This window comes from Mustela erminea, chromosome 5, assembly GCF_009829155.1.
Source record: "Mustela erminea isolate mMusErm1 chromosome 5, mMusErm1.Pri, whole genome shotgun sequence".
NCBI lineage: Eukaryota > Metazoa > Chordata > Mammalia > Carnivora > Mustelidae > Mustela > Mustela erminea.
In genome coordinates this window covers 46,047,114-46,063,014 of record NC_045618.1, presented here as the reverse complement: position 1 = coordinate 46,063,014, position 15,901 = coordinate 46,047,114, and the positions used below count along the sequence as shown (strand labels likewise).

At 50.7% G+C, this 15,901-nt stretch overlaps 1 protein-coding gene and 1 long non-coding RNA gene across 7 annotated transcripts in view; one reads left to right on the top strand and one right to left on the bottom strand.

Moving 5' to 3' along the window:
- The window catches only part of PIF1 (PIF1 5'-to-3' DNA helicase), a 79,706-nt gene that overhangs the window by 61,744 nt on the left and 2,061 nt on the right, over positions 1-15,901 (top strand). For 3 of the 6 annotated variants that reach the window (XM_032342857.1, XM_032342860.1, XM_032342855.1), the window contains exons 3-12: positions 9,492-10,068; positions 10,913-11,045; positions 11,137-11,262; positions 11,377-11,530; positions 11,622-11,736; positions 11,814-11,920; positions 13,286-13,425; positions 14,001-14,107; positions 15,002-15,089; positions 15,234-15,379. In XM_032342857.1, the coding sequence (XP_032198748.1) occupies positions 9,492-10,068; positions 10,913-11,045; positions 11,137-11,262; positions 11,377-11,530; positions 11,622-11,736; positions 11,814-11,920; positions 13,286-13,425; positions 14,001-14,107; positions 15,002-15,089; positions 15,234-15,379 (1,693 nt within the window). Of the gene's footprint in view, positions 1-129; positions 393-8,755; positions 8,838-9,491; positions 10,069-10,912; positions 11,046-11,136; positions 11,263-11,376; positions 11,531-11,621; positions 11,737-11,813; positions 11,921-13,285; positions 13,426-14,000; positions 14,108-15,001; positions 15,090-15,233; positions 15,380-15,901 lie in introns of those variants that run through there. The other 3 variants (XM_032342856.1, XM_032342858.1, XM_032342859.1) reach the window with 3 other exon arrangements.
- LOC116590697 lies at positions 282-8,384 on the bottom strand. Its single transcript, XR_004285708.1, has 3 exons — positions 8,347-8,384; positions 952-2,159; positions 282-419 (listed from the first exon to the last, which is right to left on the bottom strand). It is a non-coding gene; the product is annotated as an uncharacterized LOC116590697 (long non-coding RNA).

The following is a 15,901-nucleotide window of genomic DNA, read 5'->3' as shown; positions in this document are numbered from 1 at the left end:
CAGGGCGGAGAGAGGTTTCCCCGACCCGCCGAGGAAGAGGGACTGGGAGGGGACAGAGGATGCGGGGGACAGGGAGGAGGGAGGGGGAGGGGGCTTCCGGCCAGAGGCTGACGGGAGGGACACGGGCGGGGCCCGAGGGCGGGACTGGGGTGGGGCAGGACCAGCGAGCGCCGGAGGCGCTGGCGGGTTGCGCCTTTGAGGTTTCCAGACCTGAGAGGGGTGGGGTTGTGGGACTGGCCCAGGAGGCCCTGGGCGGCCCAGAGATGGGGGGCACCAAGAGCCTCCTCCTTTTTCTCCTCGACGATGGGGCAGTGGCGACGACTTGGTCCTCTTCTCCCAGGAACCTCTTCGCAGGGCCGGGCCTGGACCTCGCGTCCGGTCCGGATAATCGGGTAACGGGAAGACTTGGGGCTGGGAATCTGGATTTAAGGGGTTTCTTGTGGGGGAGGGGGCGCTACCTCTGGTTCTCAGGGGTCCCCAAATGCAGTGTTCTTCTGCCCTCGTTGGACGTTGCACAGAGCTGTTCTCCCTGGTTCCTATATCTGAGGGTCATCCTGCAACTCCCACCTCCATCCAGTGGTGATCTTCCAGGCTCCACATCCTTGCTGGGAGTGGAATGTTTACACCGTGCGCCCTCATTTGACATTTGGAGAAACAGAGGTCCAAAGAGAGAAAGTGACTGGCTACATCCCAGCCTCCAGCACCATCCCTCCCCCTTCCCTCTCAGCTCTCCTAGCCAACTTTGCCTAAGCTTGTTTCAGCTGGAAGAATTAAGTATATGTGGGATCAACAGTGACCTCCTTTGGCTCTGGCTGCTATAGCAGCAGCTGCACCAGTTGACCAAGTTCCCCTTTCACAGCCTTCTGCTGGCCCTCATGCCCCTAAGCCACTTATAGCCCTGCATGGAAAAGGGTAGCCTGGGGTCCAAGGGGGAGGAAGATGGGGACCTACTTTGTCTTTATGACTGGGCCTGGGTTCCTTCATTTTACAGGATCTGAGAAAGTCAGTGTATGTGGCAACCTCTTGCAACCAGTCCATGGTTTTTATTCCCTCAGTACGGTTTATATTGGTTTACTCCCTTTCCAAGCTGGGCATCTCATGCCTGAGGACTCAGAAGATCCTGTCCCTGGAGACTCAGAAAAACACCTGCGGGAGACCAGAGACCCTGGGGAATTCACGTTAGTTGCACAGAAGCAGCTCATGGTTGGGGTGGGGTAAGGTCAGTTTTCACATCCAGCGAGCTCAGTAATTTTTGGGAGTGAGCCACTGACAACCACTTTGGCATCAGTTTCCCCATCCCAGCCCATGCTGGCCCTCTAGTTGTTGCCTCCACACCACATGCATTCATTCAACACAAATATTTTATTCACCTTGTCAGTCCTTACTCTAATGGCTGTAAAATAATGGCCCAGTCCTCTATCAAGAAAGACATGTAAACAGATGAGAAGAGTATGTTAAATGTATATAAGGGTAAGTGTATATTAGGAAAAGCACCAAAACTGGGACAAAGGGGCAAGATGAGCATTTTAGGCAGAGGGGAGAGTAGAGCCATGACAAAGAGAAATGAAGCAGTAGTGTGTGTATGTGTGTGTGTGTGTGTGTGTGTGTGTGTGTAGGGCAGCCAAGCTGGAGAAGCAGACAGAGCTCAGCGTAGAAAGGACCTTGAGAGCTGTGTTGAGAAGACTGCATTATAACCTCAGGGCAAAGGGAAGTCATTGAAAGTTTCTGGCTGTGGAAGTGATTGAGTCTCTTTTGCATGTACACTGTATTATCAACAAAACAAATTTAGGGCCTTTGAAGTGGGGTGCTTTCCAATACTTCATCCTGGCATTTATTCACTCAAAAGAATTTAGGGAGCCTCTGTCATCTGCTCACTATACTAAACTCCTCACATGTATCTCCTTTAATCTTCACAAAAGTGGATAATGACCTACGAGATGGATACAATTGTTATCTTCATTTCAATGAAGCTTAGACATATTTCAGGTCCCTTGACTGGTGAGTAGTAGTTGCAAGGATTCGAACCTCGCCTGACTCCAGAGTCCTTGCTCTCGACTGCATGTTTCGGCAGCACTGTATGACCAGGCCACACAGGATCCGGGCCCTGCCTTGGAGGGCTGCAGAGCCAGTAGGAAGGCAGACAACTCCTTAGAAGGGCTCTGAAGAAAAAGTACACAGTGTGTGGTGAGAGCTGCTTCCCAGAGGAAGGGCTGGAAAGACTGAGAGTAGGTTCCTTGCTCAATGGGGAGTCTGCTTCTCCCTTTCCCTCTGCTTATTCTCTCTCTGTGTCAAATATATCTTAAAATATATATATATATATATATATATATATATATATATATATATATATATATATAATGTGGGTTTTTAACTTGAGCTAAAAATGGTGGTGCATTTACTGAGATAAAGACAGGAGAAACGCGGGTTTATGCGGTGTTGGAGAGGGAGATTAAAACCTGTTCTGGAGAAAGGGAGTTTGACATGCCTGCCAGGCATCTGTGTAGTGATACCAGGAGGACAAATGGAGACAGAGTTGGAGTTCAGGGGAGACAGGGGCTAGGGATACAATATTGGGAATCAGGATGCAGCTGATAAGCCATGGGATTGGGAAAGATAGAAGGAAAAAAAAAGTCCTTCCACATTGAGAGGTCTTGGTAGGGAAAAGGGGCTAATAAAGGAGACCTATATGGTGCAGCCAGTAAATACAAAGAAACAAAGGAAGTGTGCTGTGGAAAAAGAACAAAGGATTTCAAGGAGGGAGGGTCACCTGTACCAGGGGTTTAATGAGTGTGAGCTACCTGGTGATGAAGGAATGCCAGGTGAGGTAGTGCTCTGGAAGCTGGAAGACCCTTTCAGCATCTCTACCAAACTGTCCCTATAAGCTTAGGGTTGTAAAGTCTCTTTTATTTTTTTCTTAAAGATTCTATTTATTTATTAGAGAGAAAGTGAGCGCAAGAGAGGGAGAGCGCGCGAGCAGGGGAAGGAGCAGAGGGAGAGGGAAAAACAGATTCCCCACTAAGCAGGAAGCCTGATTCCGCTGCTCCATACTGAGACTCCAGGATCATGACCTGAGCAAAAGGTAGACGCTTAACCGCTTAAGCTTAACCGACTGAGCTAGTAAGGAGCCTCTGTAAAGGCTCTTTTAAGTATTAAATGAGATTTAATACTTAACCGCCCAGTCCTGTGCGATTAATGTCGCTATTGGTTTTTAGTAATGAGGCGATTAAAATTGAGACCACCGGTAAAAGAGAGCGCATGACTTATGGAAAGAGTTCTCAAGGAGAAAACTTCATAATGACGAAAACTCGTTCCTCCTAAGAGCTTGCGTTAAAACCAGGCTTGGGGTTAGGTGAGAGATCCAGGAGCTGTGGGGAGCTTCTTTTTTAACTGACCCTGCGCCCCGCCCCGGCAGCACTGAGGAGAACAGTGAGGATCGCAACAACTTCCCAAAGCCTGGAAGGAGGAAGTCTGGCCCGGGTCGTGAAATCCTCTGGTTCCGCCTCCTTCCTCCACGGACCAATCAGGACCAAACTGACGGGGCAGCGGCGCTGGGACGGGGAAGAGGGCGGAGCCTGAGGACCGTTAATCAACCGCTAAGCGGTACCCAGTTACTCATTCGATTCCTTTCCCTACAAGGACTCATTGTTGCTGCTCCTACAAACCACCACTTTGGAAAAATCCGTAGCAATCTCATATAAAACTAAATGTACACCTAGTCAATGACCCGGCTTTTTTTTTTAAAGATTTGTTTATTTTAGAGCTTGCAGAGGTGAGGGTCAGAGGGAAAGGAAGAGAGAAAATTAAGCAGAATCATGCTGAGCATGGAGCCAGACCTGGGGCTCGATCCCACTACCCGGACATCGCGACCTGGGTGGGAACCAAAAGCCAGAGGCTTAATGGACTGTGTCACCCCTGATGACCCAGTAATTTCTCACTGAAATATTTATTTCTTAAAAAGTAAAGCATAGGGCGCCTGGGTGGCTCAGTGGGCCTCTGCCTTCGGCTCAGGTCATGATCCCAGGGTCCTGGGATCGAGCCCCACATCGGGCTTTCTGCTCAGCGGGGAGCCTGCTTCCCCCCCCCTCTCTGCCTACCTCTCTGCCTACTTGTGATCTCTGTCTGTCAAATAAATAAATTTTTAAAAAAAGTAAAGCATAAATCTATAGAAAGCCCAGATATCTATCAACAGGAAAATGGAAAAACTAGTATATTCATACAGTGGAATACTACTCAGCAACAAAAAGGAACCAGCTACTGATAAAGCAACATGGATGAATTTAATTTAAGGAAATCATTATGTTCAGTGAAAGAAACCTGTACACACAAGAATACATAACGTATAATTCCATTTATAAGAAATTTTAAAACAATCTGTGGTGAGAAAAAAATCAGAAAAGAGTTGCCTAAGGAATGAGGATGGGGGGGAAGGATTGAGGATGGGGATTGACTAGGAAGGAAGTAACATGAGGGAACTTTCTAGGCGATGATAATGTTCTTAGAACTTTGTGCAATAAAGGAAATGTCCTAAATCTATGTTGTCTAATGCAGTAGCTACTAGCCACATGTGGCTGTTGAGCATTTGAAGTGTGGCCAGTGGGATTCAAAAACTGAATTTTAAATTTTATTTAATTAATTTGAATTTAAAATTAGCCACATGTGACTAGTGGCTACCATATTGGACAGCAGAGTTTATACCCTGATAAGGGTTGGGCTGCACAGATATTTGTATTTGTCAAAACTCTTCTCATGATAAGCCTAAGAGCTGTGCATTTTACCATATGTAAAGTTTACATTAAAAAGATAAGCATACGGGTGCCTGGGTGGCTCAGTTGTTAAGCATCTGCATTCAGCTCAGGTCATGATCCCAGGGCCCTGGGATGGAACCCCACATCGGGCTCCCTGATCCACGGGAAGCCTGCTAATGCCTCTCCCACTCTCCCTGCTTGTGTTCCTGCTCTCACTGTCTCTATCTCTCAAATAGTAAATAAAGTCTTTTAAAAAAAAAGATAAGCATAAAAAAAAAAGATAAGCATAGGGGAGACTTGGTGGCTGTCAATTAGCATCTGACTTAGACTTGGGTCATGATCTCAGGGTCCTAGGATGGAGGCCCACATAGGGCTCCCCACTCACCAGGGAGTCTGTTTGTCCCTCTCCCTCCCTCCCTCCCCCCACTTATGCCGTCTCTCTCTCAAATAAAAAAAATATATTTTTAAAGATTTTATTTATTTATTTAACAGAGAGAGGGACAGCAAAAGAGGGAACACAAGCAGAGGGAGTGGAAGAGGGAGAAGCAGGCTCCCCACAGAGCAGGGGGACTCTATCCCAGGACCCTGGGATCATGACCTGAGCCAAAGGCAGACACTTAACTGAGCCACCAAGGTGCCCTAAAATGTTTTTTAAATAAGTAGGTAGGTAGGGACGCCTGGGTGGCTCAGTTGGTTAAGCAGCTGCCTTCGGCTCAGGTCATGATCCCAGCATCCTGGGATCGAGTCCCACATTGGGCTCCTTGCTCAGCAGGGAGCCTGCTTCTTCCTCTGTCTCTGCCTGCCATTCTGTCTGCCTGTGCTCGCTCGCTCTCCCTCTCTCTCTCTGATAAATAAATAAAATCTTTAAAAAAAAAATAGGTAGGTAGGTAGATAGATAGATAAGTATAGGGGTACCTGTCTGGCTCAATCAGTAGAGCATGCAACTCTTGATCTCAGGTTTGTGAGTTCAGGCCCCACATTGGGCATGGAGCCTACTTAAGGAAGAAAACAAGCATAAACAAGTTAATGCTATGCATGTTGAAGTGTTTATTTTTATTTATTTATTTATTTATTTATTTATTTTTAAATTTATTTGTCAGAGAGAGAGAGGGAGAGAGAGTGAGCACAGGCAGACAGAATGGCAGGCAGAGGCAGAGGGAGAAGCAGGCTCCCTGCCGAGCAAGGAGCCCGATGTGGGACTCGATCCCAGGACGCTGGGATCATGACCTGAGCCGAAGGCAGCTGCTTAACCAACTGAGCCAACCAGGTGTCCCATGTTGAAGTGTTTAGATGTGAAATGTTCTGTTGTCTGCAACTTTAAAATACATAACAGATGAATTCATGGATGTTGAGATGGACAGACGACTAGGCATGTGATAAATACAACAAAATATTAATTATAGACTTTTGATGGTGGATATATGAGTGTTCACTGTAAAGTTCTTTCAACCTTTCTGTATATGTTGGAACATTTTCAGAATAAAATGTTGGGGGGCGCCTGGGTGGCTCAGTGGGTTAAAGCCTCTGCCTTCAGCTCAGGTCATGATCCCAGGGTCCTGGGATTGAGCCCCACATCAGGCTCTGTGCTCAGCGGGGAACCTGCTTCCCCCCTCTCTCTATGCCTGCCTCTCTGCCTACTTGTGATCTCTGTCTGTCAAATAAATAAATAAAATCTTTAAAAAAAAGAATAAAATGTTGGGGTCACCAAGGGCTGAGAGGAGAAAGGAGTAGGGGGTTATTATCTAATGGGTACAAACTTTCTGTTTGGGATGATGAAAATTTTCTGGAAATAGTGATGATGTTTATGCAACAATCAGATACATCAAGTACTTCATGAGAATGAGTTGTACACTTAAAAATAGTTAAGATGATTAAAAATAGTTAAGATGGTAAATTTTATGTATATTGTATTTTTTTTTAAAGTTCGAAGCTCAAAAGAAAAAAAGTATTGGGGAAAAATCCATGTGGAAGTGTCTGTGCCTTCTCTAGAGGTAGTCTGGGGTACTTCACAGAGGGAAAGGGAAAGGGAAAGGGAGTAGGTTGGTTGTGAGTGCACCAAGCCCATTATAAGAAAAGGGTAATGGGGGGCGCCTGGGTGGCTCAGTGGGTTAAGCCTGTTCCCTCTCTCTCTCTCTCTCTGCCTGCCTCTCCGTCTACTTGTGATTTCTCTCTGTCAAATAAATAAATAAAATCTTTAAAAAAAAATTATCTTAAAAAAAAAAGAAAAGGGTAATGGGAAGAGAGAACAGAGGCTGTGGAAACAGAACGGGGTTTATAATCCCAGTTTTCTCACTTTCTGGCTGTGTGACTGTACTTGTTCTTAGTGCTATTGCTCTAACAAATTATCACAAATTTAGTGGCTTAAAACAACACAAATTTATTATCTTGAGTTCTGGAGGTCTGATATGTGTCTCACTGGGCCAAAATAAAGATCTGTGTTCCTTCTATAGACTCTTAATAGGCAGGAACAATATTTCTCCTGGTTTTTTCCTAACAGTTTTATTGAGATATAAATACATACCATACAGTTTACCCATTTAAAGCAAACAATTCAGTGGTTTTAGTATAGTCACAGAGCTACACAATCATCACATTTTCATCTCTCACCATTTTTATATATGAGGAAACAGAGGTTTGAGACATTAAGGAAACTCTCTTAGAGAAACCTCTAACTGGCAGGGCTGGGGCGCGGCAGGGGCTTTCAGGAGCTGAGATTCCAGTGCAGGCCTAGATTCCCTTCATGAAGTTCGACTAGTCCCCTGGGAGCAGTGTGGTGCAGTAAACAGCAGATGTTCACACCAGGTGAGACTCGGATTCAAGGCTTTGTTTTGCTATCTGCAAGCTATGTGGCCTTTGGTAAAATCTGTTGGAGCCTCATTTGAAAAATGAGGGCAATAAATCTGGAGGGTGACTCACCTGAAAGATCCCTTCCAGCTAATAAATGCCAAGCCTCAATAAGGGGGAAGAAAAGATAATTAAAAATAAAGGGGCGCCTGGGTGGCTCAGGGGGTTAAGCCGCTGCCTTTGGCTCAGGTCATGATCTCAGGGTCCTCGGATCGAGTCCCGCATCGGGCTCTCTGCTCAGCAGGGAGCCTGCTTCCTCCTCTCTCTCTCTCTGCCTGCCTCTCTGCCTACTTGTGATCTCTCTCTGTCAAATAAATAAATAAAATCTTTAAAAAAAAAAATTATCAAGGGGCGCCTGGGTGGCTCAGTGGGTTAAGGCCTCTGTCTTCAGCTCCGGTCATGGTCCCAGGGTCTGGGATCGAGCCCCGCGTCGGGCTCTCTGCTCAGTGGGGAGCCTGCTTCCCGTCTCTCTCTGCCTGCCTCTCTGCCTACTTGTGATCTCTGTCAAATAAATAAATAAAATCTTTTTAAAAATAAATAAATTATCCAGCATCCAGTGCAACAAAAGGGATACGAATTCCCTGAAGACAGCGGCTCACGTACTTCTTTGTACTTCCTGAGCACCTGGCGCAGGTTTTGGAATTCCTCCCCAAAGGGCCTCAGCCTGGTGAGAGACAAATGAGTAAACTGACCCTTACAGAGGCACAGAAAAGTGGAAAGAGCAGTGGGGGGCGATGAGGGTTGTGGGGGTGGTTACCTCGGGGTAGTCCGCGCAGGAGTGGGCAACTGCCAAGTAAAGGTAAACACGGGTGGGTGGGATCAGAGGCAGCTCTTTCCAAAGGCCAAGTTCAGCCGCAGTGTGAGGGCTGGACCGAGAAAAAGCGTGTTGGAGGTATTGTTCTAAAAACAAATCTTCAAGCGGCATTGGGTGACACAACATCACGCGTGGCCGAGCTCTCCCCCTTCCCACCTCTCCCGCTGGTGCACGAGATTTGGTGTACTCGCCCACCACAATAAGCCTCCTCTCGCCGCCTTGCAATTGGTACAGCCCAAGCTCTGGGAAAAGACGCCCGTTGTCACGCCCCTGCCTCTGATTGGCTGGAGAATTTAAAGATCCGGCCGGTAATAGGGTGATTTTCTACTTCTAGTATTTGAAAGTTCTTACTGCCCGAGGTTCACTAGGGGCCGGGTCTGGTCAGCGTGTTCGTCCGAGTACCGGTGCAAGTGAGTGTCCACGCGAGCCCAGAGGTGGTAGACAGAGAGCCTGCTTTTTCAAAGGGTCTCTGCCGGGAGGGTGCAGACGAGTGGGTCAGACGGAGGAAACATGGTTTCCCGAGCTCCGGGGTCCCCGGCGATTTCCCCAGCCAAACATTCTCTACCCGGTGCCCACTTTGAGATGGGAAGGAAGAGTCAGGGCTTGGGAATCACACTAACTCTGACTCCTACCAGTCGTTGTAACCTCTCCCACTCTGTTTCCACTAATGTACACGGGGAATAGTGAGACTGACCTGGCTGCATGTAAACCACTGAACGTATTTGGAAGACAGAATGTGCCCTGGCTCATCTCTCCACTTAAGCTTCCCTTGCTTCCTTGGGAGAGGACTCGGGATTCCCTTGCCCGCTCTGGGCTTCTTGGAATCAGGCTTCTTTTTTGTTCAGAAGTCGGACAGCTGAGGCTCACCATTCCTGAGTGCATTTGACGCTGCCCCGTCCACCTCTCTGGAAAATACTGGTAAGAGAGTAATGTCTGCGTGAATTTCGGTTGATCCCAGGTCCCTCTTGCCGTCTCCGTGACCTCTTTGTCTTACCAGTGACAGCTTCCGTGAACTTCTGTGGCCTTGACCGGGCTCCCTATTAGGTCCACTGAGTCCTTATGACTCCGGCTCTCCGGACTTTTTGCAGATTTGCAGAAGCGGTGGCGATGCTATCGGGCACCCAGGCAGCGCCTGCGGGATTCGAGGACGCGGAGCTGCGGTGCCGCGTGGCTCTGGAGGAGCTGAGCCCAGGCGGGCAGCCGCGAAAGCGCCAGGCCTTACGCTCTGCGGAGCTGAGCCTGGGGCGGAATGAGCGCCGCGAGTTGCTGCTGCGGCTGCAGGCGCCTGGGTCCGAGGGGCGGCCGCGCTGCTTCCCTCTGCGGGCCGCGCGTCTCTTCACGCGCTTTGCGGCGGCGGGACGCAGCACACTGCGGCTCCCCACCGACGGCGTCCCCGGGGCAGGCGCTGTGCAGCTGCTGCTCTCCGACTGTCCCCCCGACCGCCTGCGACGCTTCCTGCGCACGCTGCGCCTCAAGCTGGCCGCGGCCCCGGGGCCCGGGCCGGCCTCCGCCCGGGCGCAGCTACTGGGACCGCGGCCCCGCGACTTCGTCACCATCAGCCCCGTGCAGCCCGAGGAGATGCAGCGCGCGGCGGCCACCCGGGTCCCGCATGCCACGCCAGTGAAGCGGCCCCTGGAACCCCAGGCGGGAGCCAAGCCCAGCACTGTGAGCCCAGGAAAGGGGGGACGCCTCAAGGAGGGGTGTGCCCCTGAGATGGAAGAGACCCAGGGGCCCAAGTTGGGGTGGGGGGAGGTGGTGGCAGGACATGGGAGGGGGTTGCTGGTTATCTCAGAGGAGATGCCCATCCAACATCTGAGCATGACAGAGATGTGGGAATTGTGCCTGTGTTTCTGAGTGCAATCCCTGAGTAAGCTAGAACAGGAAGAGCAGGCCCACCTCATGGTAAAAGAGAAAGAGAAGGAGATTTCATAAGAAAAAGTCGGAGGCTGTTGGGCCTGGAGAAGGAGAGGAGCTCTTGGAGAGAAGTGGCCAGCAGTGTCAGGCGCAGCCAACAGGTCTGATCAGTTGGAGGGGACAGAGTCTGGAAGGTCTGACAGTGTTTGTGAACTGGGACGCCTGGATCACAGACCACAGGGTTTTGAGACTAAGCTGGGGAGAAGATGGAGATGGAGCCAGGCAGGGTATTGCTGTGAGACAGGCAGGTTTGTGATGGGAAGAGAAGTGAGAAGGAAGGACCTGTGAGAGAACCAGGAGATTTAGGGAAACCAGGAGACAGAGCCAAGGGAGGATCCAGACCCACCCAGTGCAGTTACCAGGGCACCAGGGATCAGTGGAGATCCAGCCCTGAGCCCTTCCTCAAGGAGAGACCTGGCCTGGAGTAGTTATTAGTAAGATCTCCTGGGGAACCAAAACTGCCCACGGGCTTCAAGGAATGAAACCAGCGGAGACACAAAGGGCTACCAGGCCTAGCATGGCACACAGGCTAAGAAGGGAGGGGCCATGCCTAAGTGGGAGTAGGAAGCCCTAAGATAATCCTGTCCCCCCACAGGAAGCCCCAAGATGGCCCTTGCCTGTGAAGAGGCTGAGCTTGCCCCCAACAAAACCACAGCTTTCTAAGGAGCAGGCTGCTGTGCTAAGGGTTGTCCTGAAAGGCCAGAGCATCTTCTTCACTGGGAGTGCAGGTAGTGGGGGGGTGGGCAGCGTTGGGGGTTGGGGGAACGGTGATGGGGTAGGATAGAGGAGCAGGAGACCCTGACTTTACCCTCTCTCCAGGGACAGGGAAGTCTTATCTGCTGAAGCGTATCCTGGGCTCACTGCCTCCCACAGGTACTGTGGCTACTGCCAGCACTGGGGCGGCAGCCTGCCACATCGGGGGTACCACGCTCCATGCTTTTGCAGGTAAGTGGGAACCTCTGGGGCTTGAGCAGGAAGCCAGCCAGTCCTGTGAGATGGGAGAGGGGGCTCTGGGCTGAGACATGGCTAGGGTCTCAGGCTGCATGGTATCACTCACAGGCATCGGCTCAGGCCAGGCTCCCCTAGCCCAGTGTGTGGCCCTGGCCCAGCGGCCAGCTGTGCGGCAAGGCTGGCTGAACTGCCAGCGGCTAGTCATCGATGAGATCTCCATGGTGGAGGCTGACCTGTTTGACAAGCTGGAAGCAGTGGCCAGGTCAGTATGTGCAGCAAGGGCTGGGTTTTGGTGGTTTTCCATCTGGAACCTGGCCACCTCAGCTTTTAAATTCCCCCATGCTCCTATGCAGAGCTGTCCGGCAACAGGATAAGCCTTTTGGAGGGATCCAGCTCATCATCTGTGGGGACTTCCTACAGCTGCCACCTGTAACCAAGGGCTCCCAGCCCCCAAAGTTCTGCTTTCAGGTATCACTCACCCTCCGGCCCTGGCCCCCGACAGGTGCCTGCTCTTCTCCCTGAAACCCCTACCCTACCCCCACCAGGCCAAGAGCTGGAAAAGGTGTGTCCCAGTGACTCTGGAGCTGACCGAAGTGTGGAGGCAGGCAGACCAGAACTTCATCTCTCTGCTGCAAGCTGTCAGGCTGGGAAGGTGCGCCCTGGTGAACAGAGAAGGGGGAAAAGTGCTTCATGGTCCCATAGAAGGTGGTCACTCTCTGAGCATTGGGACTCTGTCTCCTCCAAGGTTGGGTCCCCATCACCCAGCACATGCCCTGGTGCAGAGTAGGTGTCAGGAAAGTATGGGCACATGGGTACATAAGAAGAAATCAGAGATGTTAATACTCCTACTTCACAGATGCAGAAATGGGGCGTTCAAAGAGGTGAAGTGACTTGCCCCAAATTCCAGCCAGTAAGTGACTGGGCTGGGATTTGAACCTGGCCTGACTCTAAAACCTAAGTTCCTTCCACTCTTAGAGGCTACAGCGTCATTTGGTGAGGGAGAGAGTTCTCAGGCACCATCCCACCCCAACCAGGACAAAAGGTTGAAATGCTGTGACTATTCTAATGTGCAAGCAGGCAAGAGGCAAGGAAGGCCAAAGACATGGGTCAGAGTTGGGCCTTGAAAACCAGATTGGGACAGGAGGTGGTGGTAGTGAGGGGCTTTCTATGCTTAGGGGCCCTGTCACAGATATATGAGTCAGGTAGGAAGGCACATAGCACACACCAGCATATGTGGGGAACAAGAGGAAGATTGAGTGGCAAAGCAGAGAGAGATGTAGGTCTTAAGTTTTTCCCCCACTCTCACATGATTTGCTGTCGCACCCAGGCTTCTCCAGTGGATGAAGGCTTGAGATAGAAACACAGGCTAGGGGCACCTGGCTGGCTCAGTCGGAGGAGCAAAAGGGTCTTGATTTTAGGATTGGGAGTTTGAGCCCCACATTGGGCATAGAGATTACTTAAATAAATAAATATCATTGAACATCATATCAAAAACTAATGATGTGCTATACATTGGCTAATTGAATTTAAATAAAAACAAACTTAAAAAAGAAAAGAAACACAGGCGAGATTTTTGCCCCCAAGGCAGCAAGCAAGCAAGGCTAGAAGACTGTAGCCTGGAGGCCAGTCTGATGATAGGCTACCACTATGACAGGATATCAACCTCAGTGCCTTATCGAGGTCCTCTGAACCTCTGGCCTGTGCTCACTCATCATATCCAACTTCCTCAGGAGCACTGGGGTGGGAGGGTGGCTAGCTCCTACCTGGGGACATTCACAGGGAAGGGTGCCTCCTTCTGTGGGAGCAGGGGAATGATCTGTGAATGTTCATTCCCCATGTTGGGGCTCCGAGTGGGGAAAGGCAAGTTGGCCAGCCTGGGGGCCAATACATTCTGCCTTGGTGCCCCTTTCTAATCCCCAAGTCTGACCCATGCCCTACGGCTTGGGCCATTATCAGCCAGGTACCCCACCTTCCCTGGTGTTCAGGTGGCTCTGCCCTGACAGCCTAGCCCCTACAGGTGCTCAGACGAAGTGACCCGCCAGCTCCAGGCCACAGCCTCCCACAAGGTGGGGCGAGATGGGATTGTGGCCACAAGGCTCTGCACTCACCAGGATGACGTGGCCCTCACCAATGAGAGGCGACTACAGGAACTACCAGGTGAGCAGGGAACCAGGGCTGGTCAAAACCAGCTGGGAAGGGCCATCAGGCTGGTGTGGGTCTCCACCCCCACCTAACAGCCTGGGCCCTTGGGGCCATTTGGCTATTTAGACCCCCAAACTCTCTGGCCATAAAGACTCTTGTATTTGGGACGCCTGGGTGGCTCAGTTGGTTGGACGACTGCCTTCAGCTCATGTCATGATCCTGGAGTCCTGGGATTGAGTCCCGCATCGGACTCCCAGCTCCATGGGGAGTCTGCTTTTCCCTCTGACCTTCTCCTCACTCATGCTCTCTCTCACTGTCTCTCTCTCAAATAAATAAATAAAATCTTTAAAAAAAAAAAAAAACAACCTTATATTTGCAGATGTAACTGTGACTTTGAGAGGCATGACCTTGAATAGGTCAAGGTCACTGAGCCAGTAAATGCTGGAAGTAAGATTTGAACCCAGGCCCCTGATTCCAAAGCCCCAGCTGTCCCCACTACCTCCTTCTATACCCTGGTCTAACATGTGGTTTTGGAAACTGAACCACAAGTCAATGACTTGTAATCTGTTTGCCTAACTCTTTTTTCCTAGGTGAGATGCACACCTTTAAGGCCATGGACAGCGACCCTGAGCAAGCTCGAACCCTGGATGCCCAGTGTCCTGTTAGCCAGATTCTTCAACTAAAGCTGGGCGCCCAGGTGAATGGGAAGCAGAGCCAAGACCTGGGGGCTCTGGGCTTCCCCGGTGCTTGCCCCTCAGCCCAGGCATCTCCATAGCCAGAGGGGGCCCAGCTGTGACCCCAGTGAACTCCCTCCCTCCTGTTCCCACCCACTTTCCTGTCTTCAGCTTCCCACTGCTTCTTCTTGCTAGGCCTGCGGCACCAGCAACAGTGCTTTGGACAAGCCCCTTTCCCTTGCTAAAGCTCAGTTTCTGTGAGAGGGCCCTGCTTCTTCCCGTGATGTTGGGGTGGGCCAAATGGGAGACTTTCCTTAGGTTCTGAAGGGCACTTAAGTGTTGGAAGAGGGGTACAGGACTGGGGCTATCCCTCACAGTTTTTTTTTTTTTTTTTTTTTTTTAAAGATTTTATTTATTTATTTGAGAGAGAGACAGTGAGAGAGAACATGAGCGAGGAGAAGGTCAGAGAGAGAAGCAGACTCCCCATGGAGCTGGGAGCCCGATGTGGGACTCGATCCCGGGACTCTGGGATCATGACCTGAGCCGAAGGCAGTCGTCCAACCAACTGAGCCACCCAGGCGTCCCATCCCTCACAGTTTTTGTCCATGCACATTCCCTATAATAGAAACAATTATTTTTCAGAGCCCTGTGATGCCCGTTACCTTACCGCTCCTTACTCTCTCCTGAGGCAAACAGCAAACGTCATTCCCCTTTGACACCAGGGGCAACTGAGACTGGAGAAAATAAAGCCGCTTGCCACAGGGGTCACAGTCAGGCAGTGACGGAGTTAAGGATTAGGACTTTGTACCTCTCCAGGTGTTCCCCTAGCTTCTTGGAACTGTCCTAGCGACTGCTGGAGCTGAGGCCAGGTGTGGCCATGGCTGCTCTCTGTGACTCAAGTTTGCTTTCTCTTGCAGGTGATGTTGGTAAAGAACTTAGCAGTGTCCCGGGGCCTGGTGAATGGTGCCCGGGGCGTGGTCATTGGGTTTGAGACTGAGGGGAGAGGTAAGCAATGGGCCTACTGTGTGAGTTTGCAGCCCTGGGGTATGTGTGAGGAGAAGGCTAGGTTGGAGGGGTAAAGCCTGCTCCTCACCTCTGAGCCCTGAAGCAGGGCCAAAAAAAGGTGGGACTTCTCCACGCTTCCCTCAGGGCTGCCCCAGGTGCGGTTCCTGTGTGGAGTCACTGAGGTCATCCGCGCTGACCGCTGGACGGTGCAGGCCACGGGGGGCCAGCTCCTCAGCCGGCAGCAGCTGCCCCTCCAGCTGGCCTGGGCAATATCCATCCACAAGAGCCAGGTGAGCAGCCAGTGTGGAGGATGGGGAGGGGCAGGGCAGATGGGGGACAGGATAGGCCTGAAGGAGGTTCTTAAAGGCTTTATGGAGGTTGAGCTTGCCCTGGATGGAAAGTTTCAGACCAGTGGTAGAATTAGCCTTTCTTTTGCACATTTCCTGTCCTCCTTCCTCTACCTTTCCCAGATACACACTGTCCCCTCTGTCATCTCCTTTCCTGCCATTGACTGAGCCACTACCAGATGTTAAATTTAATCCTGACAACTGTATGAGGTGTAGATGTGATAATCGGTCCCATTTTACAGAAGGGAAAACCAAAGCTCAGAGTGGTTAAGTAAGTTGTCCAAGGTCACACAGAGAGGGAGATACAGAGTCAAGATTCATTTCCTTGCCTGTCTGATCCAGGCCTGAGCTCTTTCCTTTCACCCCCATCCCTCTACTCTAATCCTCAATCTGTGTCTCCTGGACCTGCTCCTACTCAGACACACAATTTCTATCAATCTGTCTCTCTGCCTTGAGACTCTCCAG